This window comes from Lycorma delicatula, chromosome 1 (assembly GCF_047948215.1).
Source record: "Lycorma delicatula isolate Av1 chromosome 1, ASM4794821v1, whole genome shotgun sequence".
NCBI classification, from domain to species: Eukaryota; Metazoa; Arthropoda; class Insecta; order Hemiptera; family Fulgoridae; genus Lycorma; species Lycorma delicatula.
Genome location: NC_134455.1, coordinates 183,316,494 through 183,335,992, shown reverse-complemented (window position 1 = coordinate 183,335,992; position 19,499 = coordinate 183,316,494). Strand labels below are relative to the sequence as shown.

At 29.8% G+C, this 19,499-nt stretch overlaps 1 protein-coding gene across 1 annotated transcript in view; it reads left to right on the top strand.

Moving 5' to 3' along the window:
• The window catches only part of LOC142326087 (medium-chain acyl-CoA ligase ACSF2, mitochondrial-like), a 57,707-nt gene that overhangs the window by 15,607 nt on the left and 22,601 nt on the right, over nt 1-19,499 (top strand). The window contains exons 2-5 of the mRNA XM_075368258.1: nt 3,307-3,469; nt 6,177-6,305; nt 8,646-8,869; nt 15,216-15,330. Of these exons, the coding sequence (XP_075224373.1) occupies nt 3,307-3,469; nt 6,177-6,305; nt 8,646-8,869; nt 15,216-15,330 (631 nt within the window). The remainder of the gene's footprint in view (nt 1-3,306; nt 3,470-6,176; nt 6,306-8,645; nt 8,870-15,215; nt 15,331-19,499) is intronic.

Here is a 19,499-nt window from a genome sequence, read left to right as displayed (position 1 = left end):
AAAAGAAACCAGCAGTGATCATCCAACAGGAATTTTTGGCAACCGTCAGTAGTTACGAAGAACATATTAGAATTTATACTGACGGTTCTAAAACCGAGCGTGGTGTTGGATGCTCAATATATGTAAATGGAGAAGCCCACTTTTGGAAACTGCCAGATGTGGCCAGTGTCTACACGGCAGAACTCACTGCAATTCAGCAAGCTCTTCGCTACTCTGAACACTATTGCGAAGAGAGAGTGCTAATATGTTCCGATTCTTTAAGTGCACTTGTCGCAATTCGGAACAAGAACACTAAGGATGTCCTAATTGCAAACATCCTGTCCATTTTATACGTTCTAAATCAACGAGGACAGCGATGCGTATTTGTATGGACTCCGGGGCATGCTGGTATTACAGGTAATGAAATCGCAGACGAAGCTGCCAGAAAAGCAACAGTCTGCGATGATTTGGATGCATTTCCTGTAAGAGTGGCAGATGTTAAAAACCGTCTAACAAACATAGTAAAAAACAAGTGGATTGCTGAATGGAGGAGTTTAAATACAAAATTAAACTCAGTAAAAACTTCTCCATATAAATGGAAAAGCGACTTTAAGTTGACTCGCCGTGAACAAGTAGCGGTGACCAGACTTAGAATCGGTCACACGCGATTAACAAATTCATATTTGTTAACCGGCGAAGTGAGACCAATGTGCGGTGTTTGTCATAAAACACTGACAATCAAGCATCTAATAGAAGAGTGTACCATATATGAGGACCTCAGAAAGAGGTTCCGTCTAAAAAATGACATTACTGCTGATCTGGATAATGGAAATGAACAAAAAATAGTTGCTTTTTTGCACGAAAGTGGACTTCTTAGAAGTCTGTAAAAGTTTGAAAATTTTAAAGCTGTGAGAGAATCTCTAAGATGGAAATTTTATATGTATGGGAGTCTCGAAGCGTGGCACGTGTAGTGACGGGAGGTAGCCCTCTTGCCTAGGCCATTTTGGCTCACCTGCACTCAAGAGCAGTGAGTCGGGGTGTGTCCGATGATGGCATGGGGGACCCTCAAGGGTGGATTGAGGGCGCGAGGCTATGGGTGTGCGCGGTGCATGTCTGTAGCCTGTTTATAAGAAGGATTCAACTGCCACGGCACCCTGGCGCGACTGATATACTGCTCAACGGCGGTTCTGGTCACCCCAAGGGTGCTTAAACAAACTATAAACGAGACTCGTAGAAGAAAGAAAAAAGGATGTGGTATTGATAGGTTGAATTTTTTAATTTCATGGTCTTTTGAGAACCTTATCTCAAATTTTAATATCGGGGCCCTTTACACCCCGTAAGTGTTGTGTGTTGTACTTGTCTTTTGTGTCTTAACGTTTTGTGTAGTTTGTGCTTTTAAATAAAATGTAAGGACCCTTTACACCCTTACATTTGACGATCCAGATGGTGACAGTAATTTCTTTTAAAGATTGTGACGAGGGCTAATGACCTCAGCAGTCGATGCCCGTAAAAATTCAGATAAAAAAAAAAAAAAAATAATAATAATACCCCGGATAAATCCAACCCCACGTCCATGCAACAACATCTACGCACAAGTCCGGGGCGGGCAACGACATAGTACTTCGATACCTCCACTTATGTCGGCCAACAAGTAGTGGTGTTACTCAGGAGCTCCTTATGGAGTACGGGACCGTCGACCCCGAGCTGTCCGAGTAGTGCTTCTCGGTTTCGTTGTTTGCAGCGGGAGTGGGAAGCATGACCATAATCTGCCGACGCTGGGCGGATTGTGGACGGGGAGTTCCCATCCCTGTTCTTGGTTGTGGAGCCAGGTTGAGGGTGGGCTGCTGTGCGCTTGCTCTGCCAAATTTTTGCTCCGTCCAGCGTGAGTCAGTTACTTCGGCCCTTGGCAGGGATTGTCCCATGGGTAAGTGTAACGGAGCCCTTACCGCTATGTGCGAGCCCTGGTATGTCGGTATCGTGGGTCAGGCAGTACTTTACTTCCCGGCCCGAGTTAAATTTGTGGGAGGCGGCTGACTGGGGGAATATTGGCAGGATCAATGATACGGGGCACGCCTAACTGTCTCTCTGCCCGCACCTTGTGACATCATGACTGGCGTATTATAGGATTTTTCATCCACATCTTCCATGGCAGAGGGTCTACATAAAAACTCTTGTCCTGGAGAGCCTTTGTCTTTGCTGGTGAAGAGAAGAAGGAGCGTAGAATTTAGCAATAAAAAAGAGGTTATACAAGGAACAAATAAAAGCACTAAACACCTCAATGGAATCAGTCACGGTTAATCACTTCAGAAAAACAAGACACAAACACATTAGACAGTGCACATATTAACTAAAACGTTTTTTGAATAGCTCAAAAAAACATGATCTTAACTTGCTTGAACAACATGAAACTTTTAATGGTTTTTTTAAATTATCAACTATTAATTTTCATGTTAATAAAATGTTTCCTCCCAAAAGACCTTTTGATATTAATTTAGTAGTATCTTTAGATATAGAATTACCAGCAACACTGATGTTAATGACGCCCATCTAAATAAGTCTAGGAAACCTCTTTAGTATGTAATTAAATAATATATTCAATATAATATACCTTGTGTTTTTTTTTCAACAAAACTGATAAAAATCACATACTTGTTAAAAAACAAACAAAACAAATACTAAATAAATTACTCAATTGCATCCTTAAGGGGGGTTTCTAACTTTATTAAGTTGGATGATGGATGCTATTAACAAAACTACTAATGAAGATGTAGCTACTTAGGTCTAAAAAGTCATTTGAAAGCAATTTTAGAGCCCACTAATTTAAGTTTTTTTATAATGTCTGGTTATTACCATAACTACTATAATACCTTACAACACTAAATTTGATGATTATAATAATAATAACATATTAAATTAACACACTATATGAAGTTTAAACATACTATTTAAATATATACTAAAGGAGCTTCTTATCCTAATATGTAATAGCTGTGAAAAGATCTGGAATCATAATATCATATGTTACGAAAGTGAGCCATTTTTTTATTAATTCTTTTAACTATAAGAAACTTCTGATGATGGTATAATGATTGTACAAGAATGGCTGGCTGTAACAGAGAATTAACATTACACAGTGTAATTAATAGTAGTACAAACATTTCAGTATCAAGTTGAAAATTTATTAATTTGTTAGATCCATAGTGAATGGATAATTACATGTTACTGTGTGGTATGAAATTTAAATAAATAAATGTAGTTTTTAATAATGTTAAGCTTCTTTTCTGCATAAAACTTAATAATTACTTATGTTTTATATTTCTATGTCAGTCAAGATGATATATCATATTGGCATAATCCAGGTTCAGAACCTCTAAAACTGTTGACAGTGGGAAATTTAGTTGATAAAGCAGCAGAAAGATGGAAGGAGCAACCAGGTTTAATATCTGCTCATCAAGGAGTAATTCTGTCATTCGGCGATATAAATAAACAAGTACGTATCACATTATTATTTTCCAATTTCTAATTTGCTAGATTTCCTGCTCTTTGGGATTACCATAGAAAATATTCATTTTAATGTTGTTATATTAAAAATAAAGAATAATAAGTATTAAGGAATAAGTGATAAGGAATAATAAGTATTTTAACTCTCTCAACGTGAATGGGGCACAGTCATCTTGTTGTAGCCATATTTCTAATGAGTAACTGTGGTGCTGTATAACTACTATTTAAATATTTAGTCTTTGATAGTTGTACTTTACTGTATTTAAATTAGTATTTCTATTAAAGGTAATGACATTTTTAAACCTATTAATTTTTTTAGTAAAGTGCTTATTGGTTTATTATTACTTAGATAAAGAGTCACATTTTTTCCTCTTGTAATACTTGCTAATAGTGTAAAGTAGTGTTTTCCACAGTGTATGTGGTTGCATTCTGTATTTGTGACTGTGGGTGAAGAAACTGTAGTAGCATACAATGTACAAGGGATTTAAACTACAACTCTCAGTTACACAGAAGTACCCCTCCTATTGGTAGTGCAATTATATAGTACAATTATATAGAGAATAAATACATTTTTTGTTATGGATTTCTATATATAACAAAATCATGTTTGCTAATTTGAAATATTTGTAGCATAAAATAATATTTTTCACCCCAAAATATAATGACAGAAATTAAAAAAGACAAAATTAAATCACTTTTTTCTTAGAGTTTTATATTGTAACCAATTTAGTAATCAGTTATTTTATTCATAAATTGGTGTATGTAGAATTAGCCAAACACTGCTTTAATAGCACAATTTAAATGTTTAGTAACAGATTGATTTATAATATTACATTATACAAAACTAAATTACAATGATTGTTTTCACATGATAACAATAAAACTGAAAAAATAAGTTATAAATTTAAATCTAAATACTCTTTATAATCTGTCATCATATTAGCATAATTAAGTATTAATTAAATCCCTAAGTAATAACTGATTTAAATTAATTAGTTAAGTTCAATTGTGCATCTCAAACATCAAAGGTGATCAATCATCATGCAATTTTCAGCTTTTAAATTCAAAGAACTGTCACATATCAACTGTGAAGCCTCATTAGAACCTTTCAGCAAACCACAATCACTTACACCACTGATTTTCCTACAAAAAATTTGCATCATCAAATATTAAGCATATGTAACATTTAACACTTACAAACATGACATTATTGAACAGAAAAAATAATAATGGTTTCACTTTTAAATCTGCTTAACTAGAATTATTAAAATAAGAATTTAATTTTATGTTTTGGGTAAACACATTTTTTCTCAGTTGATAAGAGTAAAAAAAGACATTTATTATACTGAACCCAGACTTAGTAGATTTATTTAACAAAATCCTGCGATCCACCATTTTAAGTGATATTTAATAAAGTCTGTAAAAATAAAATCAATATGTCCTCCACATTCAATAACAGCAGAACATTATTTTTTTTGGGTAATTATCTTTTTGTATTATAACTAGAAAATTTACTTTATCTGCTTTTTACTATCATTGTATTATTAGCTTGGAATCTTTAAAATAAAAAAAGTTATTATTTATGCTACATTTTAATGTGTCAATTCCTTTTTTCTCTGAAATGATCTTTTGTTTCATTAAATTTTGTTCATTTAGAGTAATATTATGAAAATCTGTGATATTAGTTTGAAACTCTTTTTCATAATCTATTATAGTATTATATTTCAAGTCCAATTTTAAAATTCAGTACCAATGTTATCCAGACAATTATTAGTTTGATTAATATAATTATGGTTTAACAAACACATAATTTATGTTTGATAATACAGCTTTACATTAATTTCTATTTATATTGTATTAATATTATATTTATATTGTATTATTATAATGAAAAATCAGCTTGAACAACCCAAGTACAGAATTACAAAGTAAATGAAATGACACTTACCTTATGTTTTTTATTCCAAAAGCACTTTTGCATGATTGTGCATCATCAGTTGTATATAAGATATATTTATATAAATTTACATATCAAACATAAAACTTTTTAAATTAAAATTAAGAGATTAAAATACTAAAATTACAATTAAATATACAAAAACTTCATGAAGTCAATTACACAAAATAACTACATATATATATATATATATATATATATATAAAGTGTCATAATTAAAAAATGTTTAATTAAATTTAAATTAGAATTCTTCAATTCAAATTCAAATCCACTCAGTAATGTAACATTGGCTGGCCAGGTTATTTAGTATAAATTTTCTATTTATTTTATTTGAAATGTTTTAATTATATTTATATATATGTATGTAGTTAATTTATTTGATTGACTTCATATGTTTTTGTATATATGACTGTAATTTTAATCTTTTAATTTTAATTTAAAAATTTTTATGTTTGATAGGTAAATTTATATAAATATATCATATATAGAACTGATGATGTACGATCATAAGAAAGTGCTTTTGGAATAAAAAACATAAGGTAAGTGTCATTTCATTTACTTTGTAATTCTGTACTTGGATTGTTCAAATTGGTTTTTCATTATAAAAATATAATATATTGGTACAGAGAAATATGGGTCTTATAAGTATTGCCTTTAGAAAAAAATATATATATACATAATTATATATAAAGAGAGAAAGAGAGCAGGCACTATTTATGTTTTCAATTTTTGCCTACAGGTAGATCACCTAGCACAAGGCCTCCTAGATATAGGATTGACTCCTGGAGACAGATTAGGAATTTGGGCTACAAATAGCAAAGAATGGTACTTAACTCTTCTAGCATCAGCTAAAATTGGAATCATTACGGTAAAACATTTTTACCCTCTAGCACAAAATTTTATTACAAGAATATGTTTTCTGAATGAATCTTTATCAATCACTTATGGTTTCTTGACAGAGTTAATGTATTTAATTCACTTAGTTTAATTTCAATGGAGCTGTCCATAAAATTATCTTTAAAGACAGATTTATAAAATTATTTTTTTTAAATTATGGTTTTTACACTCCCTCCTGTTCGAAAATCTACAAGAAGAGCTTCCTTCCTCAGTTCTTATGAAATACTTAGTCCAGAAAAAAAGATACTAAAAAATAATAGCTAGAAAAATATTTTTTTTAAAAGTTATGTTGTTTTAATTTGATTCTTACTTAGAGGTACTTACTTAATTCAACTCGTACATGCTAACATTTAAGTTAGTGCTGACTTCTGAATACAAAAAATGAGAGTTGAATCGTATCACTTGTTACTATTAACATATTTTTAGTCATTTTATTATTACTCTTCTTTAAGGGTTTTAAAAAAAATTTCTATGTTTTTTATATTTAAAATGTTGTTACTGGGTGTGAGCTAAGATGCATATAAATAATAATATGTATTGTTTTTTGAAATTCACGTTTTCCTACTAATTTTCTTGAAGTCTCACCAGAAGATACTTTGAACATCAAAATGACTTCAGGCTACATAAATCTTGTAGCCTATAGTCAATATCTGACTACATATATATTAGTATCATTAAGTAATTTTATGTTTTTTGGTTGCTACAATCACTGTGGGCAACCTGACAAGAAATGATCTCAGAAATGATGTAGACACTACCAGAATAAGAAGTAACCCATGCTTGGCACAGAAAGGAGAGTGAGGAAAGAATTGATTTCTTACTTTTATCGTCTTCTTTAAGCCAAACAAACTTTAAGCCAGCAAACAGCTTTTGGACAGCATGTCTAGTCCAGTAAAATGCAGATTAATACAGTATGTTCATTATCAGGGAATGATTGCAATGAATACCAGTATTCTCAAAGAAAAGAACTGTGAGGGCACAATGTACACTATCATCCTCAGCAGGTGATCATTATACCAACCCACCGGGTTGGTCTAGTTGCAAACTCATCATCACAAATCAGCTGATTTCGAAGTCGAGAGTTCTGAGGTTCAATTCTTAGTAAAGGCAGTTACTTTTATACGGATTTGAATACTAAATGATGAATACCAGTATTCTTTGGTGGTTGGGTTTCAATTAACCACACACCTCAGGAATGATTGACCTGAGACTGTACAAGACTACACACTTCATTTACATTCACTTATCATCCTCATTCATCCTCTTAAGTAATACCTTACAGTGGTTCCGGAGGCTAAAAAAAAAAAGATCATTACACTAAACAATCCAATATTATGTAATGACAACAAACAAAACATAACTTCAAATCAATTACTTGATTGTGCAATGTTTTATATCAGAATTTACATAAAATTTACTAAAAAAAAAATATTTAAATTGGTTCATTTGCTGTAAAGCATGAATATGCATAAAAAACCACATGTACATCAGATTGAGTACATCCTCTTCGTAAAGTCAGTTAAAAAAAAGGTTAATAATTTATTATTATTTTGAACATTCATTATCATTATAAGAACACCTGCAACAACCACCCAAATTTTTACGTCTGATAAATATGATACTTGCTGAATATGTACAGAACAATCTTGGAATCTGTTATTTATAAACCCTGGGATGTCTTCAAAACCTATAAAAATTTGCATCAATAACAAAATTTAAAAAAAAAAGCTTAAAATCATGTATGACTATGCACATTTCATTTAAATAATCTTTCATTTATATTATTTGGAAAAAATTTACTACACGACTCCATGAGGAATTTCCTAAAAAAAGTCACTAAAATTAGCATTTGGTATAAGACTTAACATACAATTTTTTTTTAAATTACACTGTCAGACGATTTAAGTTATGTCATAACTAAGACATCATCTGGGATCTGATCAGGACATCCTTAATAATCCTAAGGTTGCAATATTTGTTCACCACAGAATATCCATGAGATATCAAATGGCAACTTGCCATTAAATTCAAGTGTAGGTTACTTTGTATTTGTTAGGTTAAGTATTGGGAGTGTCATTTGAAATTGTATTTAGTTATTAAAATAAAACAATTAATATATTTCATAAATTATTTGATTACTGTTTTTTATAATTACTATTGCCAAACTTCAATAGGGCTTATTAGCTTGTTTGGAGATTGTGTTATCAACTCAAAAAAAATTATTTATAATTCAAAATTATAAAAAATAAAATTTTCCTCCATGAGTTGAATATTACCGAATGAAAATATTTTTATTTTATTTTGTTAACAGGTAGTTATTAATCCTCTTTATCAGGCAAAAGAACTTGCATTCTGCATTAAGAAGACAAAAGTAAAAGCATTAGCAATAGATGAAAGTTTTAAGTCACAAAATTATTATGAAATAATCACCAGTCTTGTTCCAGAAATTTCAAAAACAAAACCAAGAGATTCATTTCAAAGTAGTGAATATGATTATTTCACTCATCTAATAGTATTTACAAATGATGAGTTAATGTAAGTATTAATTAATACTAAAAGTTATTTTTGTATTTTTTTTTCAGTTATAGCAAAGATAAACAGTCAACTACACATAGATATTTTTTTGGAATGTTTTATACCTTAAATATGAAAAGAAAATGTAGAAATAATTTTTACGGAAAGAAAAAACAAGATATTTTTTATTGCTATCCTTTGGTGACCAAAAATCAAGTAAAACTATGAATACAAGTAAAGCATTATCTAACCTTAAACCTGTACCTTTCATAACTTTACCTTTTTATCATTCATAATACTTAGTTATATTAAAACTGGGGAGGAAAAGAGATTCTTCAATGAGTAAAAATATTTTTTCAGTTAAAAACTGCTTTAGTATTTTTATAAAACTTTTTCTATCATCTCATGTAGCAATACTGAACAATAATTTCTTCATGAATTTGGGCCTATACACAAAAAAAAATTCATATGGATCTCACAAAGTACTTGCCCGTTGCTTATCTAATAATTATGAATACCAAAATTTATTCTAAAATCAATCTGCTTCGATTGATTATTGTTTCTTAAATAAACAGAAAAGAAACCATCATTAATGTTAGATTATTTTAAATTTCCTTAAAAGTTTAATATTCCCTTATTCCTAAGATGAAAAAAAGAATTCCATTTCCATTTGAAAGATGTATTCTCTCTTTATCAAATGGCTTTCTTTTAGCAAAAAAAATACTTACAAATTTTACTTGATAATAATTTTAAAAGTATTAAATATTTCATTTGAAGTAATCAATCCAATAAACCTTTTTCATCAATATTCACTAATTTAATACCTTAGAACAAAAATATCTGAACCCTTGTTTGGCAAAATGTAATATACATGTCCTGATTAAACTGAGCTCAATCATTACAAATTCTTTATTAACCATTATTGTTCTATAGTATTATTTTCTAATATAACATTAAAATTATTTTCTTGTTTGCAACATTTACTCTTTAAAGTTTACACAGTTGAATTTATTGCCATTTATTACTACATTGCACTGAATTTGATCTGATGAGTGTAAAGTTATAGTTTTACAACCCTATTATAATAATTGTGTTATGAATAACATTACTAATATTATTGCATTGAAGCATGCAACCAAACAAAGATCTATGTTACAATTTGATATAATCGAGAGAAAGTCAGTCATAGTGTTGGTTAGTAGCAGTTTAATGGTGTATATGCCTGCCTGTAAGTTCATCCTTTGAAAATTCTTGCCATATTCAACCTCTAATTTTATATTTCCTAATCTTTATTGTCCCCTTCTTCATTGGTTCAGAATTTTAAAAAACATCTGCTTCCATTCCTACAATTCTAAAAATTTCTTGATACAAAAGATTCCACAATTACAAACTTTACTATGAATGTACACAGCAGAAACTCACTTCTCCTTTTCTATTATTGCAAAATCATGATCACATGGTAAAAAATTTTGATCTGGAAATAAAAGGTTTCTGGTGAATTTCATCGAACCAAGTCTTGTTATTCTAACATGATTTTGCATGTTAGAATAACATGATTTTGTTGCAAGATAATGTGTCAGCTATTGTTCTATCCAATCAGACTATTAATTTCTTATGTTCCTGTATCAGGCTTAATTGCTACAAAAATGTTTAAATAAGAAAAATGCAACTTTGGTTTAGCCCCCTTTCTCTAACACTTTTACTCTATCATTGGAGAGTGTTTCTGACCTCTTACCCATATCAGTAATTACAGAATTGTACATCAAAATTTTCTGCTGATAAAGGTGGGCTATGCAAAGCTGGTTGTTTCTGAATTACAGCCGATCACCACATTGTTTTCAAGCAAAATTTTATACAGAGAGTTGATTTTTTTTAAATTATTCATGGAACTTTGTTCTTTACCAGAAAGTGTGTTTGCCTTAAATTCACTTGTTAAACCAAATTGTTATTGCAGCAGCTCAGAGTGAATTTCAAAGACATTTTATTATGCAAGACATTCCTTCCAAAACTCTGTTGTTATTTTAGATTAAAAAATGGTATGAAGAAGGGTTATTACAAGAGTCAAAACCATATGAATATTTTGTATCAATCTGAATGCTTGAAAAGTAAACCTTGTTTAATCTACTATCACTCAGTCCACCAAAGTCAATTCAACTCAATGTCATGGCACTTCTATCTTCTTGAATTCTTTGCTATTTTCTGGATAGTAAGTTAAAATTTCATAAGTATAAAAATTCAGGCTATTTATTTGTTAAGAGAGAACAAGAGAGAGAAATAAACCAGCAAGTTATCTTTTGCAAAGAGGTTTTAATACTGATGAATAGAAATCCCAACATTCTTGATTATCTTATAATGTCTGATGAACCCCATCTTCACCTGAATGGTTTTGAAGACAAGCAGAACTGACACTAATGAGTAGAGAATAACCCTCGGGAATTACACCAAAAGTCACTACATAGCAGTAAAGTGACTATCTGTTTGCTTTGACTCCATATTGAGTTAAAAGAAATTTATTTTTCAAAACAGACCAGTGGTGATCTTGTAACCCAATTGTAAACCCTATTGTGCAATGCTGGAATGTTGTTTATTGAACCAATTTCTTGATTACATTTCACTAGATGAAAAGCTTAGACTTTGATTTCAATAGGATGGAGAACTGCTCACATGGCCACTGAAAGAATGTTCACATTAAGAAGACTGTTCCTAAACACCTTATTTTGCAGTGTGGTAATATCAACAGAACAATCTGATCACTAGATCTTGCTGCAGCAGACATTTTCCTTTGGATATATTTGAAAACTTAGGTCTATTTCGCCAACCAGTATCCTTGAACTGAGAGATCACATTCAAGAGACCCTAAGTGACATCCCCAGAAACTCTTACAAAGTCTTGCATTCTGTTTAAGTTAGATTAGAACAATATTTAGAAAATGACGATGGACATTCAATTAACACTGTTTTAAAAAATTAAATTATATCAATTTTAGATCTACCAAATTTCTATAATAATAAACTGAAAGTTTCTGTAGTCTCATAATACTATTTGCAAAACCCTCAGTTTTTTATGCCCCACTCTGAATGCTGAAGAATGTGTGAGGATTTGGCAGAAGATAACACGTAAGTCAATGCATAAGAAGGTACAATCTTCATTTTGCTTGGAATTTCTTCACCTACTTTTAAAATTGTACCTGTTATGTTTTGAGATGATTTAACATAATTTTATGTTGTATTTTTGTTCTTTCTTTTTCATTTTCTCTTGCAGTTTATCAATTAAACAATAAATCAACATTTTTGTACATATCCCTTCTTGGCAGCCTGAACTTAAGATAAGTTCTTTAAAAAATCATTTCATAATAACTGAATAACTTCAGCATCAGGATATTTTACAAAAGCTTGGAACATTTTGGCCAACATAAATATGGAGAAAGATACACCTTTAGAATTGTTCTTCTGTAATGATTGAACTCTTGGAAATGAATTAATATGGCTTAAAAGCGAATTCCTTAGTTTCATTTTTATTGCAAACTGTCAATTAAGATGCTTAGTGCTGATCTTTAAACCTAATATTCCCATTTTTCATTTGTTTCTGCACTGTTCGATCAGTCTAGCAGAAATAGAAAAAATGTGCACAAACCTTTCTTCCAGATTTCTTTTTTTCCATAGGATTCAGGTGGTTTCTTTTCTTTGTTTTACAAGATTTTTGAAGGATGTTTGATTTTTGGGATTGGTATAATAGCCATATTTGATGTCTCTTCTCCACTGTTTCATCGCATTCACTGTTCCAGCATTGATGCTTTTTACGGGATTTTATTGGGGCCAATTCTTCTGCAATTTCTTTTAACTAGGTCTTTGAGTTTATCCATGATTGTTATTTTTCAGTTGCTTTTTGGTAATTTTCATTCTTGATTAGTTGGATATGGTCTATTTACACAACTGGCCAAAAAATAGCGTAATGTATTTAGGGTGAATGTATGTACATATGTATGTATGTTTGTTCCACTGTAGCAACTTAATGGCTGAATTGATGTATGACCCCACATTGGAATCCTTACATTACAGGGATTGTCATAGCCTATATATATGTTTAAATAAATGTAAAAAACTTGAAAAAATTATACAATAGGCAAATACTCTATTCATAATTGTCACCCACATGCTCTTTAATTATCCAATATTAAACAGCATATTTTCAATGTTTGTCACCTGCACACCTAATGCATTCAGAATGTGCTTATTTGAAAATCAAATGTGAATTTCAAAATCCATGCCCAGAAGTTTCTGATATTAACTAATAGGTGGCAAAATCTACTTTTTTTAGTTTTTTTTTTGGTAAAAGTACTTCTTAATTTTTAATAGAATTAAAACTTGTTTTCTTTTAGTTCTACGGGTGAATTTTATTTTAATTTTGACTACATAATGATCTGAACCTGTGTCTACTGCTAGGAAAACGTTTACATTGTAGATCTCTTTGTGGTGGTGTTTATCCATGAAGACATGATCATGTTGTAGTTCTCCTTTACTGTAGTTGGGGGTGTTTTCAAGTTTTGATTTTTTAAGGTTCCTTTTGAAATATGTGGATTTCAAGATTAAGTTGTGGTTTCTGCAGAAGTTCATGAGTCTCTGTCTAATTTCATTTGTTCTCTTTTGGACGAGCCATTTTCCAATGATGTCATGAAATTTTCTTTCTCTGCCTAGTTGAGCGTTGATGTCTATGTGTAGTTGTTTAATGTGATTTTTGGGGATGTTATTTATGGTCTAGTCGAGTAGGTACCCAAACTTTTCTGTTTCTTTACAGTCTTTTGAAGATTTGCTTTTATTATTAGTGGTGGCATGGGCATTTATTATTGCGTAGATTTTATTATATGCTTTTAGGGTGGATGTTGAGATTCTTGGGGATTGTGACTTGAATTCTTGTACAGAGTTTATTTATTATTTTGAGGCTGACCAAAAAGCCTGTTTCAAATTGAGGAACACTTTTCATTACTATTTTCCCAGTATACCTTTGTTAAGAGCCTACATCTTGAGATTCCATGGCATCCTGATTGGTAGTTCTTATTTCCTGCAGTCCCATGATGAGAATTTTGTGTAGGTTCATTAGATTAGTTATATTATTTTTAGTTTACCAGTCTGCATGAGTGACTTTACATTGTGAGTGGAAATTTAGGTGATTTGCTTCAGTTTGATTTTGGATTTTGTATTGTTCTTGTTCATGTGTGCAGTGTTATAGCCTTCCAGTGCTTCCAATCACATGTTATTTTCTAAGTGGCAGCCCATCGTATCCATGTGCTGTCTTCTCTGAACTATGGTGTTGCTTGGTTTAGCTGGTGAAGTATTACTAAAAAGACCTTTCATGGTTGATTTTCCGGGGGTCACCTGTGGTGGGACTAGGACCCAAATTACAACTCTAGATATGTTCTAGTGAAGTGATAGTGGGATATGACGTGATGATAGATGAAGTTATTAAGTATCTTTAGATTTAGTTCACTAGAAAAATTTCTCCTATTCATTCCAGGTCCAGGTGCACCTTTGAAGGCTCGATCTGACTTTAATATTGTTATTTTGAAGAAAAGTTAAAAAGTTTGATTCTAAACATTACACCCTAACTTTGTTGTAATTAAAGGAAATACAAACTAAATACTGTAAATAAATAAATATTAAGTCAATGTTCAGAATTTAAAATTTGTCAACTCATCTCTGAAAATATTTTTAATACATGCAAAAAAATAAGCCAATATCAGAAATAAAAAATCGTATTTATAAATTTCACACTGTTTTGCTTTTCATTCTTTTTTTGTTTTGTAATTTATACATTTTATTTTTTTGGAAAATCTTCTTTTTTCTTCAAGGTTGTTAAGGTAATTATGTGTATAGTTTTACCCACATTTTTATTTATAAATGAAATATCTATGTCAATTCTGAAATATATTTTTATTTCAGATTTGATATAAACATTCCAGTAACATTTCAATGATCTACTGATTTAATAAATAAACAACAAAAAGAAGTGTTTATTCTAAATACAGTAACAATGTAATAACGTAGCATAATAATAATAACAATAATAATTGATTTTAATTAATGATTTGCATAATTATGTCAAATACTGCAAGGATTATTTCAACCTTTCTCTTAACAGTGTTTATGACTCACTGACATAAGCACATAACTTATATTCAAGAAGAAATCTATGATTACTGTGTAGAGAGGCTTCCATAGAAATAAATGATGAGTTACTATTTAGCCTTGTTAGTAATATTCTTGAAATATTTTTTTGGCTGATATTATTTGAAAAATGTAACTTATATTAATATTAATTCAAGTTTATTTTGAATTTATAAAAAATATTATTATAATGAAACATATTTCAGGGGTGCATACAATTTTACTGATTTATTTCTTGAAGATAATATTAAGGAAGAAAAAGTAAAATCAATAGGAAAGAAATTACAAGCTGAGACTATTTGGAATATTCAGTTTACATCTGTAAGTAATCAGATTTTTTAAATATAAATTACAAACATTAACATAATAGTAAAATAACATCTCTCTCTTTCTTTCTACGTGTTGATCTGCTGTTGATATTGGAACCCTCATGACAAATATAGTTTTATTGATTGAAGTTCAAAATAGTTCTGCACTATTTGAATTTTACCAGGTCCTCAAATTTTTCAACTAGGAAATTCTGTCTTATAAATTTTTGATTATCACCATGGGAGCTAAATTTCTCTAGATTTCATTCTACATATCCCACATATTCAGCTTTCCTTCTCCTAAGTGTTCTTAAATTTCTGTAACTTGTCTTAGTCTCCTTAATACCTTATCATTAGTTATATGATCAGACCAGGAAATCATCACTATACACATATTAACCTAACATATCAGATGTTCCTAATCGCTTAATAGGATGTCAGTCAATATTCATGTTTTCACAGCACTGAAAAAATCATGAATATATAATACCTAATAAGTTAAATCTTATGAAATGTTGCATAAATCAGAATCTAGGAATGATCATGTCAAAGGCTTGTTCTTTTCTATGCAACATTTAATCTTAACTGAATGATCTCAATTCAGTTAACAGATCTCTACACCCTTTCAAAAAAATAGTATTTCACTGGTAGAAAATTGGACAATGATGCATTTATGAATTATTGTTCAGCTGTTATTTCAGTTTCTTTATAATGCCCCTACTGCTTTACCGGACGCCTAAAAAAATGAATGTAAATGTATATAAATTACCTACACATAATTAGTATTTGATTACTAAGAAAGCAATAAGTTCACTGAATTTTTAATTCAGCAATGAATGAAAAAACTATTTTAACTTAACTTTATAACTATCAATAAATATCAATTGTATGCTCACTAAGTATAATGTTAGATATTCATCTTTAAGCAATATCTTGTCCAGTCACGTCTGCATTTATGAACTACCACTTACATATTTTATATTTAAGTACTGACTTCTATCATTTAATTAATAAACTTGTTTAGACTTATAGAAAGAAAGCTACATTTTATCATGCTAATTTGCCAGTGAGAGGCAGAACAAATACTTTGTCTTTAATATAGCTCTATATATAAATGAAATGCCTATAAGTTCATAGGCATTAGATCTGGTAATTGTAATGATCAAATTATTCCACCACACCCCAATCTAAACAATTGTAATGTAATTTAGGTAAGAGTTGCAATGGAAGTATGTTTACCTTGGTGAAATAGAATTCTCTATTGCTATTTGCATGTAATTGTGGCATTAATGTTCAATCATGTCAAGATAACCTATAGTTAACTCATGAAAAAACAAGGTAACATAATGTACACAGCTATTTAAAAACAAAAATAATTATTTTTAGTGATAACTTTTATGTTCCAGTACCTCAAGTGAATTTGCCCTTCAACTATATTTCAACATTACTACAATTTACCTCCAGATGAAGACGTTAAAGGAAATTTTTATTGGTTTCAATTATTTCAATGTAAAATTTTTTTGGACATTGTCGCTCGGACCTTCATTAATTGGATTATGTACAAAATAAAATTCTAGATCTTTCTTCAAAATTTTCAATTATGTAACTCACTGATTATGTGAAGGAGCAGGTTTCACTTAACCACAAAGGCATTTTGTGTACCTATTATTTTTCTAAGCCTATAAGCTCAGCTCTCTACTTTTGCAAAGATGAAGAATCTGACTCAGTAGCTCAGATCCTACAACCTGGAGTTAGGGGAACTTAAAAAATAAAATTTATTTATATTAAAACCTCAAAAATTATAAAAAAACAAGCATAGCATTATGACTCTTGGTATAATCTACAAGTAAGGTTTCTTATGTAGAATCCCATTTTTTATAAATGAGTCGATTATTCTAAGTTTACTTAGAAAATTAATAGCATTCCTAAAGCTCAGTTTAATTTAGTCTTAATGCAGATTCAAAGAGGCTCTTATTAACATTTTAGATGAGTAACCTGTGAATCTTTTTAACAGATATTGTTTACTAGAGAACTTTAATTTCTTCAGAAACTCATTGCGTGAGCTAACAAGCCAAAATTGAGCTAACTTTATAAATGTATTCAGATCCAATAAATACAATAGTTGCTACCTTTTGGCTTAAAAGTCTACCCTTTCTTTGTTCTAAACTCCTGAGTCTCATACAACCAGTACAATTTTACATTACTAAGAGATGAGGAATCAAATAATACTACTTAACAATCTTAGCCTAGTAAAAACCAAACTATCTTCAGTTGACAAGACTTAAAATCTGCCTGACTACCTGAAAATATTAGTATGTGTTTGTTCACAGATCCCCAGAAATTGACAAAAACACTTAAACATTGAAAATGCTTTATAATATTACATAATCAGCCTGAAAGATTGTTACATTTTTCAAGAGACTAATACTATTCTTAAAAACACACCATAAATCCTAGCTCCAACTGGTTCAATCATATATGAACAATGTGTTTAAAACAATGAATAATCTTTTACATAATTTTGATTAATTCTTCATTCACATCAATTCTGATTTTGAAGTGTTTTAAGAATTAAATCTTGTATGCTACTTGGTCAGATTTTACTGGTCATATTTTCAGAATATGGTTGTTCAACATACTCAACTCTCTCTATACCTTTTTTGTGTAGATGAATAACCATCATTAAGGTGATCTCTCCAAAACTCTTAATAAAAATTCCACTATCCTTGTCTCAACAAAAATTAAAATGAATTGAATTAGGCTGATTAAGTCTTGGTATCATTCACTTATAAATTACCTTATTTAGTTGCTTTCTTTGAACTACAAAATAATGTCATTACATTTGTCTGATTTTCTCATTTATATATGGAAGTATGACCTGACTTGCCATCCTGCTTGCTGTACAGCCATATCAAGAAAATCGGTTATCTATCAATAGCCTGAAGTGATAATTTAACCTGAATAATTTCCTCTGAATGGTAATGATCGACTATGATTTATACAATCACAGTGTTGAACAACCACTCTCTGTATTATAAATGTCTATTAAAGTTTAATATTCAGAGTTCATTGTAACAGGTGTTTAGTGGACTAACCAGATGCATAAAAATCTAAAATTTTAAAGTGCATTACATTTAAAGTAATGTTATGCAGTTGATTTTGCTTAATTGTGGCTTTTCAATATGTAATTTCATTAATTTATTAGTCGTAAAATTAGAAAATTCAATAACTGTTTTGCATTTTTTATCATTAATATTTATGTAACTTACTATATACTACACACTATAGTATGTAACTTACATAGTTACAATTAAATGAATTTGGATACTCCTACTACTGGTATATTATTTTGGTCATTGAGCTTTAATTAATATCTTAGTAATAGATGATATGAATCTGAACCAACTACATGAATTTGAGTGAGTTAATAGTGAGGTATGTTTTAATCTGAAAATAGAATTAATGAAAAGAAACTATTATACTTTTTTGATTGCAAGAAACTGTGTCTTATAAAATGAACTAAATTGAATTAAAAATTAAGACATGCCTGGTATCAATCTTTGTTTTGTAGACTTTTCTTTCATGCTAAAAGTCAGTCATATTAAAATTTCTTTTAATATTAAATAAGTTATATTCTGACTTCTAATTTTCAGTGGTACTTAACTATATTACCTAACAAATATATTGCATCTTTTAACAAATGTCACTTTTGAATAACATTTTAGAATATTCATTCCTATAATATTGTTCACTTTAGGTTAATTGAGATTTATTTATTTAGCTCTATTTAGAATATTTATGATAATGTATGCATTTCACAGATCTCTTGAACAGTATACAATTAGAAAAAATTATAAACAAAACAAAAAATAAATTTTATCTACAGTTGATAACAGCTTTAATGAACAATTAAATTTCTAAATCTACAAACATTTTTTATACAACTGCAGAGTATATACTCGTATATCTAAAATTAGTTAATATAATAATTAAAAATATGGAAAAACAGCTATTTGTGTTAAATTCTACAGGACAACAAATTAAAATTATTTAAAATTTTAATCACTTTCAGATTATATGTTATTTCTATAAAATTCACATATTGTGATCAATGTACTTTAATATATATCCTATTTCTATGAAATAATTACCAAAGGTTCAACGCACTTAACTCTACACCTT